Source organism: Manis pentadactyla, chromosome 13 (genome assembly GCF_030020395.1).
Source record: "Manis pentadactyla isolate mManPen7 chromosome 13, mManPen7.hap1, whole genome shotgun sequence".
Lineage (NCBI taxonomy): Eukaryota > Metazoa > Chordata > Mammalia > Pholidota > Manidae > Manis > Manis pentadactyla.
Window position 1 is genome coordinate 35,830,320 of NC_080031.1, and position 26,312 is coordinate 35,856,631.

The 26,312-nt window shown below is 37.5% G+C and overlaps 1 protein-coding gene across 4 annotated transcripts in view; it reads left to right on the forward strand.

Moving 5' to 3' along the window:
- DDX10 (DEAD-box helicase 10) overlaps positions 1-26,312 on the forward strand; it is a 365,179-nt gene that overhangs the window by 46,214 nt on the left and 292,653 nt on the right. For all 4 annotated transcript variants that reach the window (XM_057490690.1, XM_057490691.1, XM_057490692.1 and 1 more), the window contains 4 exons: positions 477-639; positions 4,116-4,200; positions 25,106-25,207; positions 25,811-25,898. In XM_057490690.1, coding sequence (XP_057346673.1) covers positions 477-639; positions 4,116-4,200; positions 25,106-25,207; positions 25,811-25,898 — 438 coding nt within the window. The remainder of the gene's footprint in view (positions 1-476; positions 640-4,115; positions 4,201-25,105; positions 25,208-25,810; positions 25,899-26,312) is intronic.

Below are 26,312 nucleotides of genomic sequence, written 5' to 3' on the forward strand. Positions count from 1 at the left end.
CCGGGGATTTGTTCATTTCAAATAAACTACCTGGCCCTTTGTAGCCTCTCTTCGCCTGCTTATTTTGGCTAGAATTTATCTTATACTCATTATTTTTGCATATTTTAAATAATAATTGGTGGTGAGTATCAAATTGCTCTGCTACTTAGGATCTATTAGATACATTTGTAAGAGGTTTTAAGTATTTATTTTAGAATATCAATATTTACAATATTTACAATATACCAGAAGTTACATTCTTTGCCACCAATTAACTTTGGAAAAATGTCAAGGAAACATAATTATTTTTCTAAGTTATTTTAGGAAATGTGAGGGAAAAAATGTTTGAAGATCACAATTCTAGATTACATTTCTGTTTCTCTGCTCAGTATTAACTAGTGAAACTTGTACTTAATACGTATTTACTGTTCATCTCATAAGCTTACTTTGCTACTGCTTTTCAGAAGTACCAAACTCATTTTTCTGTTAATGTCTAGGTTCAGTATCTGTACCGAGTGTTCTGCCGGCTACGTCCTGGTATTTCTATCCTTGCCCTGCATGGTCGACAGCACCAGATGAGAAGAATGGAAGTTTATAATGAGTTTGTCTGCAAGAGGGCTGCAGTACTCTTTGCTACTGATATTGCAGCCAGGGGACTGGGTAAGAAAAGTCAGGAGAAAATATTCTGTGATCATGGGAAATATAATTCACTTATAAATGGGTGGATTTGGGGAATTCAAATAGTTTGACTCAAATAATTGGGCTTTCTTATAAGAGAAAAGCAGGTAGATTGACAACTGAGATGATTAGCATTAAGGATACATTGGTGATTTTTATAATATTTACATCTTTTGTGCTCTTATTTATGATGATAATTACATCATAGAGGAGCCTACACAATCAAAGGAGGATTAAAGGTCCAAAGATATGAGAGAATATGTACTGTTTCCTTAAAAATTTGGAAACTGATAATATTCCAACTTATTTAACAAAAATCAGTGAAGTTTGCCTTTTCACCAAAAATTCTAATTTTTATTTTAAAATCACACTTTATTTAAACTTTCAAAATGCCACTTTGATAATCTTATTTAACTGGTAGCTTTGTGGGTGTGTGGATGGGGTATAGAAATAACTAGGAAAACTAGAATTAAGAATTCTAGGTGGTGACTTGAATTCTTGAATCACTGCATGTTAATTATTGTGGCAGATTTTTAAACATACAGAAAGACTGTGCCCTCATGTACATATTATCCGGCTTCAACAACTACCTTTTGCAGATCCCTATTTCTTCCTGTCTCTTTGTCCCTTTTGGAGTATTATAAAGCATATCTCAGACATCATACCAGTTCATTCCCATGTGACTGGAGCCAAGTAGGCATATTTTTGAAGTGCTCTAGGCTGTGTTGCTATATCATGACTTTTGATAAAATCAACATTTTATAGTTATAGTGTTTTGAGTAAGTAATTGTTTGCTAAGTGAAGGAGTGAACTAAGATTGTCTCCATTCTTTTGTGTGTTTCTTTAACAGAGTTAAATTTCACTTTGTGTTCCCAGTTCTGTTCTCAAATGTTTCAGCAGATGTAACATTCCTAGTTTTCTAATAGTTCAAACACAGTTCATTCCCTTGAGACCTTCTTCTTGCAGCTTTCTGTCATCAGCTCTAGATTGGTTGCTCCATAAGTCTGATGCCCATTTGTTATCCTGAGACCTTTCTTTCCAGATTTCTACCTTTCCTCTTTCTTTATTATTTTTTAATAAAGCTCATTCTCTAACAGCTTCCTAAGAAAGGGTGCATGGGAGTAAAGTTTGAGTCATTGTGTATCTGTCATTCTCGAATGATAGCTGGGTTGGGAATAGAATTTTAGGTTGAAATAATTTTACACTACAGTTTTTGCTTGGATGTTTACACAGTATTATTTTGATATTATGGTGGTTAAGAGGCTCACAACTAGGTTGTTGCTTAATATGTTAGTAATCAAGCTTATATATTCCTTTGTCAAAAAATTAAATAAAAATGTTTACTTGTCACTGCTTTTTTTGAACTCCTATATATTTTACATCATTTAACAACTTTCTGAGAAGGGGTTCATAAGCTTCAACTATGGCATGAAAAAAGGTCAAGAACCTCTGTCCTAGTATATTTTAAAAAGTTTACATGAATGTATTCATTAGCAATAGGTAGTATTGGGTGTTTAAAAAATATACATAAACAATATTATACATATTAGTCTATGACTTTTGAAGTCTTTCCATGTTGTATAAATATCCAGTGTATTTTTTTTATTAAGGTATCATTGACATACAAGCTAATGACAGTTTCACATGAGCAACATTGTAGTTACTACATTCATCTGTATTATCAGGTCCCCCCGACATACCCCATTATAGTCACTGTCCATCAGCATAGTAAGATGCTGCAGAGTCACTACTTGTCTTCTCTGTGCTATACTGCCTTCCCCATGACCCACCTACAATATGTGTGCTAATCACAATGCCCCTTAATCCCGTTCTCCCTCCCTCCCCACCCACACTCCCCACTCCCTTCCCTTTGGTAACCACTAGTTCCTTCTTGGAGTCTGAGTCTGTTGCTGTTTTTTGTTCCTTCAGTTTTGCTTTGTTATACTCCACCTGGCTTATTTCACTGAGCATAATACCCTCTAGCTCCATCCATGTTGTTGCAAATGGTAGGATCTGTTTTCTTCTTATGGCTAAATCATATTCCACTGTGTATACGTACCACATCTTCTTTATCCATTTATCTACTGATGGACACTTAGGTTGCTTCCATGTTTTGGCTATTGTAAATAGTGCTGCGATAAACATAGGGGTGCATATGTCTTTTTGAATCTGGGATGTTGTTTTCTTTGAGTAAATTCCTGAGAGTGGAATTCCTGGGTCAAATGGTATTTCTATTTTGAGTATTTTGAGGGACCTCCATACTACTTTCCACAATGGTTGAACTAGTTTACATTCCCACCAGCAGTGTAGGAGGGTTCCCCTTTCTCCGCATCCTTACCAGCATTTGTTGTTTCTAGTCTTTTGGATGTTGGCCATCCTAACTGGTGTGAGGTGATATCTCATTGTGGTTTTAATTTGCATTTCCCCGATAATTAGCAATGTGGATCAAGATCCAGTGTACTTTGTAGGATATCTTTATAATATGAATTTATTCATTCCTGTAATAACGGACTTTTAACTTTCAGTCTTTTTATTCCAAAACTGTGCAGTGAATATTCTGAAGCTCTATTCTTATGTAATGTACAAAAACTTTTTAAGGCTACACTAGTATCTTTTTAAACCTTTCTCAATTAAAAAAAAATGACTAACACGTACATATTGCTAAAAATGAGCTTGAGACAGTAGGCTCTGCTCTACCGCTCCTTACTCTCCAGGGGCAACTACTTAGATCTGTTATTTTTTTCCTTTGGTATTTAGTTGTATGTTTCTAAGTAATATTCTTATACTGCCATTTCTTAATTAATGAAGCTTAGACGTTATCCAAAGATGTCCTTTTGTAATCCCTCCATCATTCTTCTGGTACTCCCAACCTTTTTTTTTTTTTTTTTTAAAGTTCTTAGCCCTTTTCTCTAATAGAAATTGATCTGAAATCCTCACAGCAAATCCCTAAATGACTAAAGGTAGTTCTCTTAAGGTGTTGAGAGCAGGAGCTCTGGAAATGAATGGAAACTTCTGTAGCCAAAAATATATAGAGACTAGCAATTGCTAGGAAATGGGGAAAGGGAACTTAGACATATTAATTTGAGTGGAGATGGGAATAGCAGGAAAAGTAAACCTTCATCTAAATTTAAAAATAAGTTTTATAGTTGGAGCCCATGAGAAGTAGTTCTTTTATGTTACTAAATATGAGGGTATTTTTTTGACGCAAAACAATGTCTCTTTTGTGTTCAATACGAAATAATCTTCACATTTAAATACTGTCATAATTTTAGTTCACTTTGTTAAGAGAAGTGTTTATTATCTTTTGGTTCATGTAATCAATTTTATTTTTAATAGAGTTCACAGATTCTATCAGTTCGATGTGATGGAAAGTCCTGGCAAGCAATATTGTAAAACAAAAATAGTGCAGAAGGCAGATCTTGCAGCTGATTTCCTAACTTGACATTCTTTCTGTACAGATTTCCCAGCTGTGAATTGGGTTCTTCAGTTTGATTGTCCAGAGGATGCCAACACATATATTCACAGAGCAGGTAGAACTGCTAGGTAGGTGTGCCAGCTCATTTCTTTGTTTTTGGTGCTTTTTTAAATGAAAAAACATGTTTCCTGAAGTGCAGACAAAGGATGGAGGAATTGAGGTGAGTGACTGCTGGTTTGGCATATCTGTGGTGTAGGATGATAGCAACTGGTCATTATGGCCAAGGCTTTATGATTAGTGCCAAGAAAAAATCCATGAAAATCTTCTTTGTTGTTTTGTCTTTTCTTCCCTTACTAACCATTTCATCAGAGCTGCTCACTGAATATCATCTCACTGAATCCTATGACCCGTCAGTAAAGTGTAGAACTATTATTCAATCTCTGTTTTGAGAGAAGGAAATTGAGTCTTTGAGCAACAAATTGAGTCAAACAATTTATTTGAAGATCCACAGAGTTGGGATTTGAACCCAGGCAGTCTGATTCCTCTGGTCTAGATCTGTGCTCTTACCTTTTGTGGTATAGGCTATAATAAGAGGCAAGGTGCGTTTGCATTTAAGATTTCTCTCTTTTTTTCTAGTGTGGGAATTAGAGGGCTTGTGGGTGCCCTGTCCTAAATACTCCCTTTTCTTTGTCCCTATACCCCTCTTCTTCCCCTGATGCAAATAAGTGATTGTTACTGAGCTGTGGGGAAACTATCTGGAAAATAATACAGCAAAATCATGGTCATTTGGGAGTAAATGGCACAGAGGGCATCTGGATGAATAAAAAGGATAACACTATACCATCTCGTTCGAGGTTGCCATGAAGTGGGAGATGTGTGATGATGATAGAATTGTAAAGGCTTAGCATCTTTCTGGATAACATTTAGCAGTACTTACCAAAACCTTTAGAGTTCCTCCTTTTGTTTCAGTAATTGCACAGCCAGAAATTGGTCTTAAGAAAACAGATGGATAAACTTACAGTAAAGATGTTCCGCTGACTCATATTTGTAATGGTTAAGAATTGGAAACAGCTTAAATAATAATTACAGTAGGATATGATTTAGTCACAAATGGAATATTTCTTTGGACTTACATTTTATTACCATTTTCTTTCTCATCAGAACTGGACTAGTGAGTATTTGTAATGGGATGTCAGTGAGACATTGATTCTTAATGATGGAATAGATAACCACTGGTGGTCTAAGTGGACCAACAGTTTCTTCTGATTTTCAGGAAAACAGTTTTTGTCTGATGATTTCCTAGGGATGGCAGGATCTTTAGAGCCAAGATTTAAATGCTCGTCCAAGCAAGGACTGTCATTCTTCAGCAGGGCTTGTGTTTCCACTTGCCCTGCATCCTTTTCTGCAAATGGCCTTCTTTTCCTTACCTAGGAAGACGCTTTAGTGAATAGTTCTTTTAAATTTCTTTGTATCCACAATTCTTGGATGGCTTTAACGGAAATTTATTGTTGTTGTTTGTATCTGGTGAATTTTGTCGTTGCTTGTCTTTGCTGAAGTGAAGGTTTTTTATGTCCTGCTATAGCCACAGAAGCAGCAGAGCTCTTCTATGTGTTTTCTAATTTTCATAAAATGTTTAAATGTTTAAACATTCTTCAGTTGATTCATATTTATCCTGTGGGCCTTTAAACATGGGCTGTGATAAAAATATACTCACTTAAATAATGCATTTCCTTTCAGCATGAAAGGAGAGAATGGGATATAAGTAAAGGGGACCTGGGTAGAACAGCTTTGTTTCCCATTTTATAGGAAGATACATAGTACATCAGTAGTCTTTGATGTCCTGGGTACATGTTCAGACTATTTTTCCTAGTGAGAGATTCAGAGAGGTCAATAGTAGTGGTTGATAGAATGAATGTTCTCTGCTGTTTAATTCTCCTCAGAAAATGTATATTATGTATGAATTTGTATATGTACCCATGCCCACATTTGCATTTTTTGGGATAGATAGATGAAGTTGGATATAGTCTCTTACTAACATATTGGACCAGGGGTGTACAGGCTTTTTAGATGTGACATTGGTGTTGATGAATAAATTGAAACAGAGTAAGTATTTCAAGCAACAAGTGCCTGAGTCACCCTTTATTTTCACTTAGCTAAAACATGGAAAGGAAAAATCAGATTCCCCAAACCTTAGCTATTTTGCCACAAAGCACTGAATTCATTTCAGAGAGGGCAAACTCATCTCTTCATAGAATACATTTAGCAGTATTTAAAAATTATTCTTGGGCTTCTCATTGCATCAGAAAATCGTCCACACTCAGGATTCTTGGTTACCTGGGGAAGTTGTTAAAAAATCTTACATACTTGAACATGCCCTGGTGAACATCAAATGAGTCTTAGTGACCAGAGATGAAGAGGTAGAAAAACATCACAACCGATCGTGTTTAAAAGGAGAGAATACTAATTTGGAAAACTATGGGAATGCAATTTTTAGTGTGGTCATTAATTTTTAAAGTATAAGCCTATTTGACCCTTTGTAACCAATTAAAAATATTTTGAATTGACTGTTTTAGGTATATAACTGGTGGAAAGGTTTAGAATATGTAATACTTATTTTTTCTTTGGAAGCTTTATAAAAAACAACTAAACTGCAGTTTAAGAGCAGCCATTAATGGTCTTAGAGAGAATTAGGATGTTTTGTGGGCCATGAGACTGGATAATGGAATTGAATAAAGACTAAATTAGAAACTGAAACTAATTAAAATCCTGTGTATATGCTGTAATTAAAATGGGTTGCCAGATAGTGTTTGCTTTTGGAAGTGAGCTATAATATAGAGAAATGAATTCACTGCTTTGTGGCAAAATAGCTAAGGTTTGGGGGATCTAATTTTTTTTCCTTCCTGTGTTTTAACTAAGTGGAAATAAAAGGTGATTAAGATACTTGTTATCTTGAAGTGCTTACTCTGTTTGAATTTACTTACCTGTCTAAAATTCATTTGATCTTTAGCAGTTGAGAAAATCTTATATTTTCCTAAACCATCACACCCCTTTGAACAAAATGATCTCCTTTAGAGACAAGTGAGGCAAGTTTTATAAAGCTGTATTCCATGATAAAAGCGATGGGTTTAGGGCTTACAGTTTTGGTACTCACAGAACCAAGCTCTCCCATTTCTTATGAAGATGCTCAATTGAAAATCGATTTGGGAATGGAAAGTGGGTACACATCAGATACTCCTAACTATTTAAGTGCTTTTATTTGAGGAGTAGGAGCTCTTGGTTGAAGATGGGAGTTTGTATATAACTGTATATATATAAACATTTGGGTGTTTCTGTATAAAAGATGGGAATATATATATATATATTTTTTTTCCCATATATATATATATATATATATATATATATATATATATATATATTTATAATTTACATAAAAACTGTTTTGTTTTCCAGAGTATTGGTAAAATAATTCCAGCAGTATTTCAGCTGAGCTTTTTGCCTGGCTGCATTTGTGGACCTCAGATTTTGTTATTGATTTAGATAGTGAGATGGGGTTCCACTAGGGGACAGCAGAGGCCAGTTCTTTGCATTGCACACTCACGGGCACAGTTTAGATCAGCGATAGCAAATATGAAGATGGAAAGTAGTTAACATTTCTAATGGGATAACTTGTGATGAATTTATGGTTTGTGGAAGATACTGGTACTTCATGAAATAATGAAGGGAATGTTTAAAATAATGTCTTCAACTTGTTTGTAAATGGACATAATAAAAGACAAAAAGGCAGTTGCCATGACCATCAACTTACTGAAGCTAACTTTATCTTAGTATATAAGATAGGAGCAATCTTTGCTAGTAAAAATTCTTACTTTTTCAGTCCTTTACCTTAATCTTGTGAAGAGTCAGTCTTCCATCAGCTCCTCCTAGATAGAGGCTCGTGCTTCCTTATATGGCCTTCTACCTTTGCCTGTTGGTATAGAGAATTTAAAGCTTTCAAAACAGGGCAGAACAAATCTTTATTTTGCATCGAGAAGCATGACCAGCATAGCTAGAGATGTAGACAAAGGGGCTGACTGGGAGTCTGTTTCCCAGTACTTCCCCCTTGCTAGCCTGCTGTCTGTTCTCAGCACAGTGGACAGATGATCCTTCTAAACACAAGTCAGATCATGTTGCCCTCCGATGGCTTCCCAGCTCACTCACCAGTGACCTACTGGCTTATGCTATTGAGTCATCCTCTGATCCTATTTCCTGTTATTCTCTTGTTCCCAGTGCTCAGTACTAGTCTAGGTTTCTCCTACATGCCAAGCATGTCTTTTGCATCAGGGCCTTTGTATTAATCTGTTTCTTCTGCTGAAATGCTTTTTCCTTAAGCATCCCCATGGTTGCCTTTCTTCCCTTATCCCAACCACTCTTACCATGCTCTATATTTTCTTTTCCATAGCACTTAAAAGCTTCAAATGTATTAGAGCATTATAGTTATTGTTTCTCTTTGTCTTCACTAGAATGTAATCTCCTAAAGGCAAGTATGCTTTTCTACATAATTGATATACTCTGAGTGCCTCAAACAGGGTCTGGCATGGAGTAAATACTTGAGATAACATAATTAGTTTCTCAAATCAGACTCATGACTCAGATCTTACCTAACATGAATTGTCTGTTGCAGTATAACAAATTACCCCACAACCTAGTGGCTTGAAGCCAGAGCCATATATTATCTCATGGTTTCTGTGGGTCAGGAACCCATCTGGGTCCTCTGGCTGCTCACTGGGTCATCACAGGGTTGTGATCAAGGTGGTGCTTTGTACTTTAAGGCTCAGATGGGGGTGGACCCCTTTCCAAGCTCACATGCCAGCTGGTCAGCAGGATTCATTTCCTTGCTGGCTTTTGGGCGGAGGTGTCTCTTGGGTCCTTCCCACGTGGTCCTCCACTCCATAGGGCTTCTTGCAGCATGGCAGCAGGCTTCATCAGAGCACAGATGAGAGGGGAAGCAGAAGTAAGGGGGAAACAGCAGTGTCCTTTATGACCTAGATTCAGAAGTCACACTCCATTTTATTTGTAGTTCTAGTGGTTACACAAATCAGCCCTATTCACTGTAGGAAGGACTACACAGGGCTGTGACTACCAGGAGCTGGACTATTGGGAGACATTTTAGAAGCTGCTTGTCATACCTTATATCAGGCTTTACTAATAATTTCCAGGATAAAGGAAGGAGAGGTCTGGGACCTCCCTCAAAGCTCCACAGGTGCATTCTTGCCTCCTCAGCATGTTTTCTGGGCTGCATTAATGTCATAGTTTCCAGGTGATACGTGCAGCTTACCACTTCCACAGATGAGCTGTTACAATACTCAGTTACAAGGCTGACTGCAGAGACCTCCCTCTTGAATCCATAGACTGTAAACAAGCCTGGACATCCTATTAATTGCATCTCATAGATGAGAACTGGCATACTAGCACATACCATGTTTGTTTTTGAGGAGGCCTGTCCTTAGTATATTTATGAAGAACTTTAACTATATTACTTTTTTGGGGATGGGGTCATGGGGAGGGGAGCTTTTTCCCTACCCCCTACTCACTTCCCCTGAACTTCTATAGGGAATGAATTGATTGTGGCTTAGCCATTTACTTCCTAACACTTAAACTAAATATCTGAGTGAACAAGTGAATGAACTCATTTAGCTTCTAGTTAACAGCTTTATGAGAGAGGCCATCTTATTAGGAAATTGCTTCTTGGAGATTATGAGTAAAATGTATCAGAGATCACTCAGGAAGTACCAGAACTGAGCTCTCAGATCTTTCTGACTCAAAACTCGTGTTCTTGCCGGTGTGCCCCAAACCAGCTGATTTCATTTCATGAAGTCTAGTGGCCACTGCTCCCATGCAAAGCCAGGTACTTGAAAAAGGAAGGTAGATATCTTTATTTAAATTTGCTGCCATTTGTGATCATGAAAATAGACTGAAAGTATATATGCATTTTCCTTTACTATTTGGACTATAAGAAATAGGTATCTCATAGGTGACAAAACACTATCCTTAAAAGTCAAGAAACTTAGGTTTGGATTTGGTTCTGTTCCCTGATGGCTGTGTATGTACTCTTGGACCGATCCTTAATCTCTTTAAGCCTCAGTTTCTTCTCCTGTAAAATGGGATTAATTATATTTCTCAGTTCCCTGAAGGTAGCATTTAGGTAGTATAGTATTTAGGTACTGATTTTATGTGGGTTTTCTTTTTTGTTCTTAGTCTGTTAAAACTTAGTTTAATCTTTTTTTTCTTTTTCCTTGTCTATGGATGGAGTTGATAAAGCTTAGTGATTTCTACCCTTTCCCTGTAAACTCCATAAATCCTGTTCTTAATCATTTTGCTAGAAGCTTTTCATACACTAAATGCTAGCCAGCTTGATTTCTTCCCAGTTATTTATTTATTTATTTATTTTGAGAGGGCATTTCATATTTATTGATCAACTGGTTGTTAACAACAATAAAATTCTGTATAGGGGACTCAATGCTCAATGCACAATCATTAATCCACCCCAAGCCTAATTCTCGTCAGTCTCCAATCTTCTGAAGCATAACGAACAAGTTCTTACATGCTGAACAAATTCTTACATAGTGAATAAGTTCTTACATGGTGAACAGTACAAGGACAGTCATCACGGAAACTTTCGGTTTTGATCATGCATTATGATCTATAAACAATCAGGTCAAATATGAATATTCGTTTGATTTTTATACTTGATTTGTATGTGAATCCCACATTTCTCCCTTATTATTATTATTATTATTATTATTATTTTTAATAAAATGCTGAAGTGGTAGGTAGACGCAAGATAAAGGTAGAAAACATAGTTTAGTGTTGTAAGAGAGCAAATGTAGATGATCAGGTGTGTGCCTGTAGACTAAGTGTTAATCCAAGCTAGACAAGGGCAATAAAACATCCACAGATGCAGAAGATTTCTCTCAGAACGGGGGGGGGGGTGAGGTTCTAAGCCTCACCTCTGTTGATCCCCAGTTTCTCACCTGATGGCCCCCCTGCGACTGTGCCTGTCTTAGGTTGTTCCTCCCTTGAGGAATCTTACCCGTCTCTGGCTAACCAGTCATCTTCCGTCTTCCCAGTTATTTTATAGTGACCTTTATTTGTCAGACTGTTGAGCCTCTCATGGTACACCTGTTTATATTTCCAAGATCTTAGGCTGTATGTGACTTTATTTTTCTCAGAATATTTTCCAGTCTGTCTTTTCTTTTTCAAATCTTGCAAGAGTTTTTAAATATTCTGTGAGTCAGAGCTACCCATTTTCTGGAATGAGGTCTTCTTTGTACCATGTTGTACAGGAGGAACAGAATAGTTGGACTCTTATTCCTAGTTTTCTGTCTGCCTCTGCATGGCTGACTGTACTCTTCTCCTATAGTGACCGGAGCTCTTGGCACTGTTGCCACAGGTAAGGCGAAGGCATAGGGAAGTAGGAAGTAGAGGGGAAAAAATGAGAGAAGTGCTGTGGTTTAGTAGAGTGTGACCAATAATTATCTCGATTTCCAGCCTCTGGATCATACTTGTATTGTGAACAATGACTAGTATGTTAAGAGTCAAAGGTGTACAATTTTAGGTTCTGAGGGACCGAGCTCATGTCATTCAAACTGTATAATTTGTAAATAAAATGCAATATATAGTGATAGTATAACTCATTATCCAAGGTTATATAGTTAATGCATTGAAATCAGTCCTTTGGAATCCAAACCCAGTATTTTATTTTTATTTTTTTTTATTGAAGGGTAGTTGACACACAGTATTACATTAGTTTCAGGTGTACAACACAGTGATTCAACATTTATATACATGATAATTCTAGGTACCAGCTATCACCATACCAAGTTGTTACAATATTTTGACTATATTCCTTATGCTATACATTACATCCCAGTTCTTATTTATTTTATAATTGGAAGTGCGTGTATATATATATATATATATTTTTTTTTTGTGAGGGCATCTCATATTTATCGATCAAATGGTTGTTGACAACAATAAAATTCTCTATAGGGGGGTCAATGCTCAATGCACAATCATTAATCCACCCCAAGCCTAATTTTCGTCAGTCTCCAATCTTTTGAAGCTTAACAAACAAGTTCTTACATGGAGAACAAATTCTTACCTAGTGAATAAGTTACATGGTGAACATTACAGGGGCAGTCATCACAGAAACTTTCGGTTTTGCTCATGCATTATGAACTATAAACAGTCAGTTCAAATATGAATATTTATTTGATTTTTATACTTGATTTATATGTGGATACCACATTTCTCTATTATTATTATTTTTAATAAAATGCTGAAGTGGTAGGTAGATACAAGATAAAGGTAGGAAACATAGTTTAGTGTTGTAAGAGAGCAAATGTAGATGATCAGGTGTGTGCCTGTAGACTATGTGTTAATCCAAGCTAGACACGGGCAATAAAACATCCACATATGCAGAAGATTTCTCTCAGAACGGGGAGGGGGGGAGGTTCTAAGCCTCACCTCTGTTGATCCCCAATTTCTCACCTGATGGCCCCCCTGCGACTGTGCCTGTCTTAGGTTGTTCCTCCCTTGAGGAATCTTACCTGTCTCTGGCTAACCAGTCATCTTCCGGGGCCATACAGGGCAATGTAAAGTTGGTAAGTGAGAGAGAAGCCTTATTGTTTGAAAAGGTTAGCTTTTTACTTCTTTGCATATTTATGCCCTGTGGCTTCTATGCCCAGTATTTGTCTTGAGGTGTCTTTACCCCTTGGAAGAATTATGATACTCGATAAATTCGATATATGGCATGAATTCTATTTAAGGCCAAACCCAGTATTTTAATCTACTTAGCAACTTCTAGTGGTTTATTTCCATTTGCTCACTCAAAAAATATTTAGTGAGCAGCTTGTAGGTACAAATGATCAATGTTAGGTATGAAAGGTGAATTCGTATATAACCTCAAATTTAATGATCAAGATAAAGAAATAGAGTGATATTAATAGTACTGGGATGTTTTAAGTGAAGTAAAAATGATTCAAAAGATGTAGATGTAGATTTTAAAAGCATATGAAGTTTTTTATTCTTTAACTTGTGTCTTACTACAAAAGTAATGTGTATTCATGATACAAATCTAGACAATGGTGAAGCAAATTACATCTCATCACCAGAAACATTTTCTCATGTATGTTGGTACGCGTAATTTTTTAAATTACAAAAATGGAGTTATTCTAAATATACTCTCTTGTAATCTGATTTGTAACCTGGAGTTCCAGGCTGGGGGACCTGAGAAGGGCGAGGCAGTTGTGAACACCGCCAGCTCATGCTTTAGCAATAGTTGTAGGTATGAATGGGCAGAGTTTAAGGGACTTAAAGGCTCAGTTAGAATGGAGTTTATGTGTTGGGGAATCTGAGTTGGAGTAGGAGAGGATTAATGCTCATTGGTAGAAAGCAAATTATTGCCCGATTGGCAATAATTTTTTTCCTTCCTCTGGCCATAGTCTGTTTTCAAGGTTGTTTCAGTGGATACCAGTGGGACCCAAGAACCAGTAGCCTGAACCTACAATTTTAACTAGAAATACTAGTGAGCTGTAGAATCTGGAGGTAGGTGCTGATGTCAGTGAGCCAATCATGATCAGTCTATTGAGGATCTTTCTTCCTGGAGGATTGTGGTATAGTTGAAAAAAGCAATGAATTGGAAATTTAAGGTCTCTGATAAATGGCAATCTGCTGATGGCTTTTTTTTGGCTAACTTCTTGGCCTTTCAGGGACTTAATTTCTTTATTTGCTTCTTCTACTGGTCACTGGCTTATAAGATTGGCAAATTATTGTAAAATGAAGTTCTTCTTAAATTTTAATGGGCTGTATGAATGTAACATATTAGTACTAATGGTGAAAATGAAATTTTTTTGTTCTTCAAATGCAGGCTTTTTATGTGGTTCCTAGAATGTCACTTAAAATTTGTCTGAATATATGAAGCCTTAAAATTTAGGTCTTGTGAGGAACATTTATTTCTTTTTATGCATATACTTAGCCTTTGGCCTTGGATATTACTTTTGAAATCTAAAAGATAACTCACGGGTATTTTTGTAAGCATTAAAAAAAAAAAAAAGTGAAATGTGCTTATGCCTTCTTAAAAGATTTCTTATTTTTGAAATAAAGTTTACTGGAAATTAATGGGTTATGTGTGGGAGATAATATTACATTGTTTCTCGGAAAAGATGTGCCTGATGTAAATGGGTAAAATGGCCAGTGATGATCTTTTTTAGTAGATGTTTGCCTTGTGGGATTCAACTTTGGACATTTTTTTTTTTGGATTTTTTCCATCTAAATTGCGGTGTTACAATCTCTCTTAACCTTGTGCATGGGTACACACACACACACACACACACACACACACACACACACACACACACACACACACACACACACATTTAGCTGTAGTTTTGACAGGTTTATATATGACCCCTTTGTGATTTTAATTATGACTTATTCTCCCAGATTCTCCCTGGTTGCATGAATGGGTAAATAAGATAGATGTGGATGAATCGACTTCTTATTCCTGCTTATGAGTCAGTTTGAAGATCTGAGAGCCTCGGCGGATGCTTTTATGATATCCTAGAGATTCTGTTTGCTCCTTTTCCCGAGTTTTGGCCCTGTGTATTTATTTCCTCTTTCCATCTCTGAACTTGGAGATAAAATGTTAAAGGGGTTGGTTATCCTTTAACCTATTGATCTCCCTCTTTCACTTTGGGTCACACAAAATAAGCCTTTTTAATTCTGGAGGTAACTAACTTCACCACAAGAGCCTGGCTGCCTTGAGGGCATTTTGGTAAGGCGCTGTGGAATGGCCGTTACTAACTGCTCTCTGTTCTGTGTGACCCATAACCTGCCCTTGGTGAGACTGTGGACCTAAACAAGTTGTGATGTCTTTTCAGGTACTGGTTTGCACAGGTGTCACCTCCCTTTCATAATATTGATACTTTCTGCTTTCACAGATGGTTTAGTCTAACGCTGCTTAGGGGGGAATGCTTTGAATTTGTATTTCTCTATCATAAATGAAGGTGAAATATTGGAGTCATACTAGTCTGTGTGAAAATACAATGAGAAACTATTTAGTACTAGTTTTTCAGTTATGAAACATATTGTAAAATGAGTAAGTAGGTTCAATTTTACTCTTTCCTCCCTGTTTAATACACATGCATTTAGAAAACCAAGAAAGCAAAAGACAACAGCATCCACTGGATTCTCTCAAATGATGCCTTTTTCCCTGGAAAACTTTACTCTTCTCTAATATTTGATTAATTCCTACTTATTCTTCAGGTGTCGACTCTTAGATGTCATTTCTTCAGGGCAGTTTTCCCGACTTCTAGACTACATTCAGTAGAACTCTCTGTTATGTTCTTGTGGCTTCCTGTTTGTCTACTGTTAACACCACTTTATTGTTTACTTAATGGTCTTAATGTTTCTCCCTAATAGTTTATAAGCTCTGTGACAGCCAGAACTATGTTGTATTACTTTATTTCAATTGCTGCATATAGTGGCCTCTTAAAATTTTTTAAATTTGTGAATTAAAAAGAAGTTTTAACACTTTTGGTAACGTTCTATTTATTACTTGTTTATGTGTCTGTATACACAAAGATATAGGCATGCATTCATATATATATACATATGAATACATATATACATTTCTGTAAAGTTGTTGCAGTGAGGTTTCACCTTATATGTAGGAGGGGAGTTTTAAAATCAGTGGGTGAGGTAAAAATTGCCCTTCAGTCTTCATAGTCCAGTAAAGTGATTAGTCAAAGTTTTTCCCTCCAGTATTCAATGATAAAAAACTCTGCTAACATACAATTATATACAGTCTCTATACACAGACATTGAAGGTCTTCCAAAACCAGATGCTGATGTGTCTTTCTGCCAATTTTTCCTGCTGTCCACTTACGTACATTGGCTTCAGTTGTTTCTCCTATCTTGTTCTCTCTCTAAGTTTGCCCTATATTTTCCGATTTCCACTCCTTTGTTCATGCCATTCTCCTGCTTTGGAAAACCTTAGCTTTTCCCTTTCTGTCCACTTCCCAGGCCCTCCTCAGACTCTGTCTGCTGTGGCAGGTTTCTGTTTTTCTCTGGCTAACCCTGAGCAATCTCTTTTCACTTCTGAGCTCTTGGCATTTATTGACTGTGGTTGTATTGTCACTTTGACACTTAGTAATTTACCACCTTGGGGATGTTCTCTTGAATCTCTTGCTTTTTGTGTTTGTCTTTTTTAGTCAATTCGATTGTTAGATCATGGAAGATGGGGATATTCATCCTCTATTTCTTTGCATTCTCCACAGTTTATGCCTGGCACAAAGTTTCTCAGAAATTTATTTGGTTAACTATAAAAATTTGCCCCTCACATTTTATAGCATGAACCCTGAAGGGAGTGCTTTGATAAGATTACTTTTCTTTTGTGCCTAACAAATTTCTGCAAATACCCACTTCCATTTTGTCTTAGCGCTTGCATGTAATCGCTGACACCGAGGTGTCAGAGAAATCTGTATGCAAGCAGCACAGAAGCTTAAGTAACTCTGGGTACCTGGTGGCCTGTAGTAGAGATTTCTGGTGGTGCAGCATAAAATAAGATTTCACTAGGTGAGGGGAGACAAGTCCATGGATTGGAGGCAAGTTTTTCACCTGAGCTGAGATCCATTTCTTATAGCTGATGCATTTTTTTTTTTTTTTTTTTTTTTTTTTTAGATAATTATTTTTTATTGAAGGGTAGTTGACACACAGTATTACATTACATTAGTTTCAGGTGTACAACACAGTGATTCAACATTTATATACATGATAATTCTAAGTACCAGCTATCACCATACCAAGTTGTTACAATATTTTGACTATATTCCTTATGCTATACATTACATCCCGGTTGCTTATTTATTTTACAATTGGAAGTGTGTACTTTTTCTTGGTTGTTGTTGTTAGGGCATCTCTCATTTTTATTGATCAAATGGTTGTTAACAACAATAAAATTCTGTATAGGGGAGTCAATGCTCAATGCACAATCATTAATCCACCCCAAGCCTAATTTTCGTCAGTCTCCAATCTTCTGAAGCATAACGAACAAGTTCTTACATGGAGAACAAATTCTTACATAGTGAATAAGTTACATGGTGAACAGTACAAGGGCAGTCATCACAGAAACTTTTGGTTTTGCTCATGCATTATGAACTATAAACAGTCAGTTCAAATATGAATACACATTTGATTTTTATACTTGATTTATATGTGGATACCACATTTCTCTCTTTATTATTTTTAATAAGATGCTGAAGTGGTAGGTAGATACAACATAAAGGTAGAAAACATAGTTTAGTGTTGTAAGAGAGCAAATGTATATGATCAGGTGTGTGCCTGTAGACTATGTGTTAATCCAAGCTAGACAAGGGCAATAAAACATCCACATATGCAGAAGATTTCTCTCAGAACAGGGGGGGTGAGGTTCTAAGCCTCACCTCTGTTGATCCCCAATTTCTCACCTGATGACCCCCCAGCGACTGTGCCTGTCTTAGGTTGTTCCTCCCTTGAGGAATCTTACCCGTCTCTGGCTAACCAGTCATCTTCCGGGGCCACACAGGGAAATGTTAAGTTGGTAAGTGAGAGAGAAGCCTTATTGTTTGAAATGGTTAGCTTTTTATTTCTTTGCATATTTATGCCCTGTGGCTTCTATGCCCAGCATTTGTCTTGAGGTATCTTTACCACTTGGAGGAGTTATGATACTCGGTAAATTTGATATGAGGCACGAATTCTATTTAAGAATTCGTTGTAATTAGGAAGGAAGAAGAAAAGCTATAGAAGTAGCAGGCGGGAGAAAACATGGGAAGATTGATTATTTCTTTGACATATCTTCTTGTAGAGTAACTTCAGCATGTATATATTTTAAGCTACTACTTAAATTGCGCACACACATTAACATAATAGGAGTATAGTTACATAACCAAAGCATACCTGTAATTACCAGCCATCTCCAGTGAAACCAAGAAAACCAGTTAGGCACCCTAGGCATTTGTGAAAACTTATCAATGATATGATGGTTATTATCTAACTGAATTTGAATAGTTTGAGAAAAATCAAACAAATTAAAACAACCCATTCCTGGGCACTGTTCACATCCCATATGTTCTTTTAACAGTAAATAGTCTGTAGTTGTAAGATTTTGGAGCGCTACAATTTGCACTTCTCCTAATTCTTGGTTGAGTTCCAACAGTATAGATCCAGTCAAATTTGTTGTTTTACTGTATGCACAGGCCAGCTTAGATATCTCCTTCATTCCCATGGCAAGTCCAGGAGCTGGTGGGATGAGTGCATCTACAGCTGTAGCAGTGCGTGGATCTTTGTTGGGGTTTTTTGATGATCATCTTCTGGCATGAGTCTTCCCGAGAGTGCTGATGTTGGAAGTTCTCTTTCATATCGTTTCTTAGTTCATTTTCGGGGTAGCCAAATTAGGCTTTGATCCTCTGTATAAACACAAACAGACCCTTTGCCTACACTTTTATATGTCCTTTATATTATTGTGTAGAACTCATTAGAGGTCACCGCATAGGAACTGCATTTTTTTTTTTAATCATTAATCTACACTTACATGACGAATACTTACGAATACTTTGTTTACTAGGCTCTCCCCTATACCAGGTCCCCCCTATATACTCCTTTACAGTCACTGTCCATCAGCGTAGCAACCTGTTGTAGAATCACTACTTGTCTTCTCTGTGTTGTACAGCCCTCCCCTTTCTCCCACCCCGCTATGGATGCTAATCTTAATACCCCCCTACTTCTCCCCCCCTTATCCCTCCCTACCCACCCATCCTCCCCAGTCCCTTTCCCTTTGGTACCTGTTAGTCCATTCTTGAGTTCTGTGATTCTGCTGCTGTTTTGTTCCTTCAGTTTTTCCTTTGTTCTTATATTCCACAGATGAGTGAAATCATTTGGTATTTCTCTTTCTCTGCTTGGCTTGTTTCACTGAGCAAAATACCCTCCAGCTCCATCCATGTTGCTGCAAATGGTTGGATTTGCCCTTTTCTTATGGCTGAGTAGTATTCCATTGTGTATATGTACCACATCTTCTTTATCCATTCATCTATCGATGGACATTTAGGTTGCTTCCAATTCTTGGCTATTGTAAATAGTGCTGCGATAAACATAGGGGTGCACTGATCTTTCTCATACTTGATTGCTGCATTCTTAGGGTAAATTCCTAGGAGTGCAATTCCTGGGTCAAATGGTAAGTCTGTTTTGAGCATTTTGATGTACCTCCATACTGCTTTCCACAATGGTTGAACAAGTTTACATTCCCACCAGCAGTGTAGGAGGGTTCCCCTTTCTCCACAGCCTCGCCAACATTTGTTGTTGTTTGTCTTTTGGATGGCAGCCATCCTTACTGGTGTGAGGTGATACCTCATTGTAGTTTTAATTTGCATTTCTCTGATAATTAGCGATGTGGAGCATCTTTTCATGTGTCTGTTGGCCATCTGTATTTCTTTTTTGGAGAACCGTCTGTTCAGTTCCTTTGCCCATTTTTTAATTGGGTTATTTGTTTTTTGTTTGTTGAGGCGTGTGAGCTCTTTATATATTCTGGACGTCAAGCCTTTATCGGATGTGTCATTTTCAAAGATATTCTCCCATACTGTAGGGTTTCTTTTTGTTCTATTGATGGTGTCTTTTGCTGTACAGAAGCTTTTCAGCTTAATATAGTCCCACTTGTTCATTTTTGCTGTTGTTTTCCTTGCCCGGGGAGATATGTTCAAGAAGAGGTCACTCATGTTTATGTCTAAGAGGTTTGTGCCTATGTTTTCTTCCAAGAGTTTAATGGTTTCATGACTTACATTCAGGTCTTTGATCCATTTTGAGTTTACTTTTGTATATGGGGTTAGACGATGGTCCAGTTTCATTCTCCTACATGTAGCTGTCCAGTTTTGCCAGCACCATCTGTTGAAGAGACTGTCATTTCGCCATTGTATGTCCATGGCTCCTTTATCAAATATTAATTGACCATATATGTCTGAGTTAATGTCTGGATTCTCTAGTCTGTTCCATTGGTCTGTGGCTCTGTTCTTGTGCCAGTACCAAATTGTCTTGATTACTATGGCTTTATAATAGAGCTTGAAGTTGGGGAGTGAGATCCCCCCTACTTTATTCTTCTTTCTCAGGATTGCTTTGGCTATTCGGGGTCTTTGGTGGTTCCATATGAATTTTTGAATTATTTGATCCAGTTCATTGAAGAATGTTGCTGGTAGTTTCATAGGGATTGCATCAAATCTGTATATTGCTTTGGGCAGGATGGCCATTTTGACGATATTAATTCTTCCTAGCCATGAGCATGGGATGCGTTTCCATCTGTTAGTGTCCCCTTTAATTTCTTTTAAGAGTGACTTGTAGTTTTCAGAATATAAGTCTTTCACTTCTTTGGTTAGGTTTATTCCTAGGTATTTTATTTTTTTTGATGCAATTGTGAATGGAGTTGTTTTCCTGATTTCTCTTTCTGTTGGTTCATTGTTGGTATATAGGAAAGCCACAGATTTCTGTGTGTTGATTTTGTATCCTGCAACTTTGCTGTATTCCGATATCAGTTCTAGTAGTTCTGGGGTGGAGTCTTTAGGGTTTTTTATGTACAGTATCATGTCATCTGCAAATAGTGACAGTTTGACTTCTTCTTTGCCAATCTGGATTCCTTGTATTTTTTTGTTTTGTCTGATTGCCGTGGCTAGGACCTCTAGTACAATGTTAAATAACAGTGGGGAGAGTGGGCATCCCTGTCTAGTTCCCGATCTCAGCGGAAATGCTTTCAGCTTCTCGCTATTCAATATAATGTTGGCTGTGGGTTTTTCATAGATGGCCTTTATTATGTTGAGGTACTTGCCCTCTATTCCCATTTTGCTGAGAGTTTTTATCATGAATGGATGTTGAACTTTGTCAAATGCTTTTTCAGCATCTATGGAGATGATCATGTGGTTTTTGTCTTTCTTTTTGTTGATGTGGTGGATGATATTGATGGACTTTCGAATGTTGTGCCATCCTTGCATCCCTGGGATGAATCCCACTTGGTCATGGTGTACGATGGTTTTGATGTATTTTTGAATTCGGTTTGCTAAAATTTTGTTGAGTATTTTTGCGTCTACGTTCATCAGGGATATTGGTCTATAGTTTTCTTTTTTGGTGGTGTCTTTGCCTGGTTTTGGTATTAGGGTGATGTTAGCTTCATAGAATGAGTTTGGGAGTATCCCCTCCTCTTCTATTTCTTGGAAAACTTTAAGGAGAATGGGTATTATGTCTTCCCTGTATGTCTGATAAAATTCCGAGGTAAATCCATCTGGCCCGGGGGTTTTGTTCTTTGGTAGTTTTTTGATTACCGCTTCAATTTCGTTGCTGGTAATTGGTCTGTTTAGATTTTCTGTTTCTTTTTGGGTCAGTCTTGGAAGGTTGTATTTTTCTAGGAAGTTGTCCATTTCTCCTAGGTTTCCCAGCTTGTTAGCATATAGGTTTTCATAGTAGTCTCTAATAATTCTTTGTATTTCTGCGGGATCTGTTGTGATTTTTCCTTTCTCATTTCTGATACTGTTGATTTGTGTTGACTCTCTTTTCCTCTTAATAAGTCTGGCTAGAGGCTTATCTATTTTGTTTATTTTCTCGAAGAACCAGCTCTTGGTTTCATTGATTTTTGCTATTGTTTTATTCTTCTCAATTTTATTTATTTCTTCTCTGATCTTTATTATGTCCCTCCTTCTGCTGACCTTAGGCCTCATTATTTCTTCTTTTTCCAATTTTGATAGTTGTGACATTAGACCGTTCATTTGGGATTGCTCTTCCTTTTTTAAATATGCTTGGAGTGCTATATACTTTCCTCTTAAGACTGCTTTTGCTGCGTCCCACAGAAGTTGGGGCTTAGTGTTGTTGTTGTCATTTGTTTCCATATATTGCTGGATCTCCATTTTGATTTGGTCATTGATCCATTGATTATTTAGGAGCGTGTTGTTTAGCCTCCATGTGTTTGTGAGCCTTTTTGCTTTCTTTGAACAGTTTATTTCTAGTTTAATGCCTTTGTGGTCTGAAAAGTTGGTTGGTAGGATTTCAATCTTTTGGAATTTACTGAGGCTCTTTTTGTGTCCTAGTATGTGGTCTATTCTGGAGAATGTTCCATGTGCACTTGAGAAGAACGTGTATCCTGTTGCTTTTGGATGTAGAGTTCTGTAGATGTCTATTAGGTCCATCTGTTCTAGTGTGTTGTTCAGTGCCTCTGTGTCCTTACTTATTTTCTGTCTGGTGGATCTGTCCTTTGGAGTGAGTGGTGTGTTGAAGTCTCCTAGAATGAATGCATTGCATTCTATTTCCTCCTTTAGTTCTGTTAATATTTGTTTCAGGTATGTTGGTGCTCCTGTATTGGGTGCATATATATTTATAATGGTTATATCCTCTTGATGGACTGAGCCCTTTATCATTATGTAATGTCCTTCTTTGTCTTTTTTTACTTTCTTTATTTTGAAGTCTGTTTTGTCTGATACCAGAATTGCAACACCTGCTTTCTTCTCTCTGTTGTTTGCTTGAAATATCTTTTTCCATCCCTTGACTTTAAGTCTGTGCGCGTCTTTGGGTTTGAGGTGAGTCTCTTGTAAGCAGCATATGGATGGATCTTGCTTTTTTATCCATTCTATTACTCTGTGTCTTTTGATTGGTGCATTCAGTCCATTTACATTTAGGGTGATTATTGAAAGGTATGAATTTATTGCCATTGCAGGCTTTAAGTTTGTGGTTACCAAAGGTTTAGGGTTAGCTTCTTTACTGTCTTACTGTCTAACTTAACTCGCTTGTTGAGCTATTATAAACACAATCTGATGATTCTTTATTTCTCTCCCTTCTTATTCCTCCTCCTCCCTTCTTCATATGTTGGGTGTTTTGTTGTGTGCTCTTTTTAGGAGTGCTCCCATCTAGAGCAGTCCCTGTAGGATGCCCTGTAGAGGTGGTTTGTGGGAGGCAAATTCCCTCAACTTTTGCTTGTCTGGGAATTGTTTAATCCCTCCTTCATATTTAAATGATATTCGTGCTGGATACAGTAGTCTTGGTTCGAGGCCCTTCTGTTTCATTGCATTAAGTATATCATGCCATTCTCTTCTGGCCTGTAGGGTTTCTGTTGAGAAGTCTGATGATAGCCTGATGGGTTTTCCTTTGTAGGTAACCTTTTTTTTCTCTCTGGCTGCTTGTAATACTTTGTCCTTGTCTTTGATCTTTGCCATTTTAATTATTATGTGTCTTGGTGTTGCCCTCCTTGGATCCCTTGTCATGGGAGTTCTGTGTACCTCTGTGGTCTGAGAGGCCATTTCTTCCCCTAGTTTGGGGAAATTTTCAGCAATTATTTCTTCAAAGACATTTTCTATCCCCTTTTCTCTCTCTACTTCTTCTGGAATGCCTATGATTCTTAAATTATTTCTTTTATATTGATCACTCAGCTCTCTTAAAATTCTTTCATTCCTGGAGATCCTTTTATCTCTCTCTGCATCAGCTTCTCTGCGTTCCTGTTCTCTGTTTTCTAGTCCATTAATGGTCTCTTGCATCTCGTCCATTCTGTTTTGAAGTCCTTCCAGAGCTTGTTTTATTTCTGAATTCTCCTTCCTTAGTTCTTGCATATTTCTCTGCAAGTCCATCAGCATGGTTATGACTTTTGTTTTGAATTCTTTTTCAGGTAGACTGGCTAAATCTATCTCCCCAGATTCCTTCTCAGGGGAAGATGTAGCAGATGCCGAAGCTGTCTGGGTTAGTCTTGTCTGAATCATATTTTTTTGCCTTTTCATGTTGACAGGTGCTATTGACTGTCAGCTGGGAGGGCCAAAATTTTCACTTACTACTGGCCTTTCTTTACTGGGGCAACTGCGACCCCTAGTGGCTTGTGTTGGGTAATTGCGTGTAGAGTGGGTCTTTGTGTCTTGCCTGGCCGGAAGGGAGAAATTTCCCTTTCTGTGGGCGGAATTTGTCTCAGGCTGCTTCTCTGCTTTCGCAGCGCCCGGTGGGGTGATGGATGGGGGGGCTGCTTGACTGTTTGCCTCCGTGAGGGGTCTCAGAGCTGTTGCCCAGGGGGTTAGTGCACCCGGTTTTCCCTGTAATTTCCAGCTGCTGTACTGTGACCTGGGTTGTTTCCGTCAAGCTGTTAAGTCCCTGTCCCTTTAAGACTTTCAAAAAAGCCCCCGCTTTTCTTTGTCACAGGGGCATCAGCTTCAGCACCCGCTCTGAGGTCTACCCCCTGTTCTCCCAGTATCCAGGGCCCCCTGGGCATATACTGTGTCTGCGCTCTGGCCCGGATGGCTGGGGCTGGGTGTTCGGCAGTCCTGGGCTCCGTCTCCCTCCCGCTCTGCCTATTGTTCTCCCGCCGGGAGCTGGGGGGAGGGGCGCTCGCGTCCCGCAGGGCCGGGGCTTGTATCTTACCCCTTTCACCAGTCGCTGGGTTCTCGCTGGTGTAGCTGCAGTCTGGCCACTGTCCTGCGTCTTCTGGTCTCTCTTTTAGGGCTAGTTGTGTTTGTTGTATTTTCAAAAGTATATATGTTTTTGGGAGGAGATTCCCACTGTCCTACTCACGCCGCCATGTTGGCTCCGCCTCTAGCTGATGCATTTTAACAGTGTTATTTCCAGGAATAAGTAAAATACTCAGGAAGATGTTTTGGGTTCCTTAATCTATTAGGTGCCATGTTTATTTTAAATGACTAATTTTATTACAGCACTACAGTGGCTTGAATGAGGAATTGTCTCCTTACTCACCTCTATTTAAGAAATTCTTATTGTTTTGTTTTTTTCCTTAGGATCTCTCTCTCCTATTGTGTTATGGACTGAAAGTCACTAGTAATTATAACTAATAATGAAATCTTGAAAAAATGTGTTCAGAGCCCGTTTTCTGTTGCCAAAGAAATGTAAAAAATGGTATTCCTATTATTTACTAATTAGGTGAACTTGCTTCTGTGTTACATATTCATCAAACTGTTAAAATATAAAATGCAGATTGCAGAAGAGATTTTATTTGTTTTTGGTTAGGTACAAAGAGGATGGTGAAGCTTTACTGATTTTGCTTCCCTCAGAAGAAAAAGGGATGGTGCAGCAGCTTCTTCAGAAGAAAGTGCCTGTGAAAGAAATCAGGTGAGAAATACTTGGTGTCTGGGTGTTATTGTTGGGAAAACGAACGCATGAAATTATGCTTAATGACTATGCACCTCATTCCTTCCTCCCTCTAATATTCAGTGGTCTAGTTTGTGACCTTGTTTTTTACAATTTTTGGTTAGAAAACAAACATTTTTTTTCCCCCAGAAGAATGTTAGTGGAAAAAATAAGATGAATAACAGAACTTGTCAGCTTTAGCAAGAATTGATGGTTGAAAGGATTAAGCCTCTTGGGTGCAATTATTTTTTTGGGTTCTTGTCCATTCTAGAGGGTTGTGTCTTGCCACTGAAGATATTTAGTCAGCAGAATTAATCAGAATCAGTGTCTCATTTGTACTGGGGCTCTTGAAACACCCTGGCTTTATTTGGAGGAAAATAATTTGGAGGGTGGTTTTTCCTGCATTATTCATAATACACAAGAAGGTCAAATTTATGTGTAGTGTAATTGTAGTTTAATTTGGTTCATAGATGAGAAGTGATGTTACATATTTAAAGATACTGAGGAAAATAAGAAAATTCTATATACTGTTTTCAGTTTCTAAAATTGAAATATCTGTTTAATCTTTATCTCTTTGTTACAAAGAATCAATCCAGAAAAACTTACAGATATCCAGAAAAAATTAGAATCGTTTTTAGCTCAAGATCAAGATTTAAAAGAAAGAGCTCAAAGGGTAAGTCATTTTTGAATTGGATAACTTCCTTGGAATGGTGGAATGGAGCATATAATATAGTTCAACTTGTTACCACTTTCTTCTACTTCTAAGTTGCATAGTTATGCTTCAGATATTCAAGTAGTATAATTTTCAGATAAGTTTAGCTTATTTAACTTCTAAAAAATTACATATTTCTTATAGTTCTCTGGCAAAATATCTATTACTTATCCATAATCCTGTCAGACATAGAGAAAATCCTCCTAAAAATTATGTGCACAGTGGCCTGATTTCTAGTATACTTGAAAAAGTTGTTAACTTTTGATTTCTTCAGTAAGTTACTGTAACTCTGGACTGTACTTTCTTGATTGTGAGTTTAACAGCATATATTATGTTAAATTTCCAGAAACTATAGGACTCTTACAAAGTTGTCTT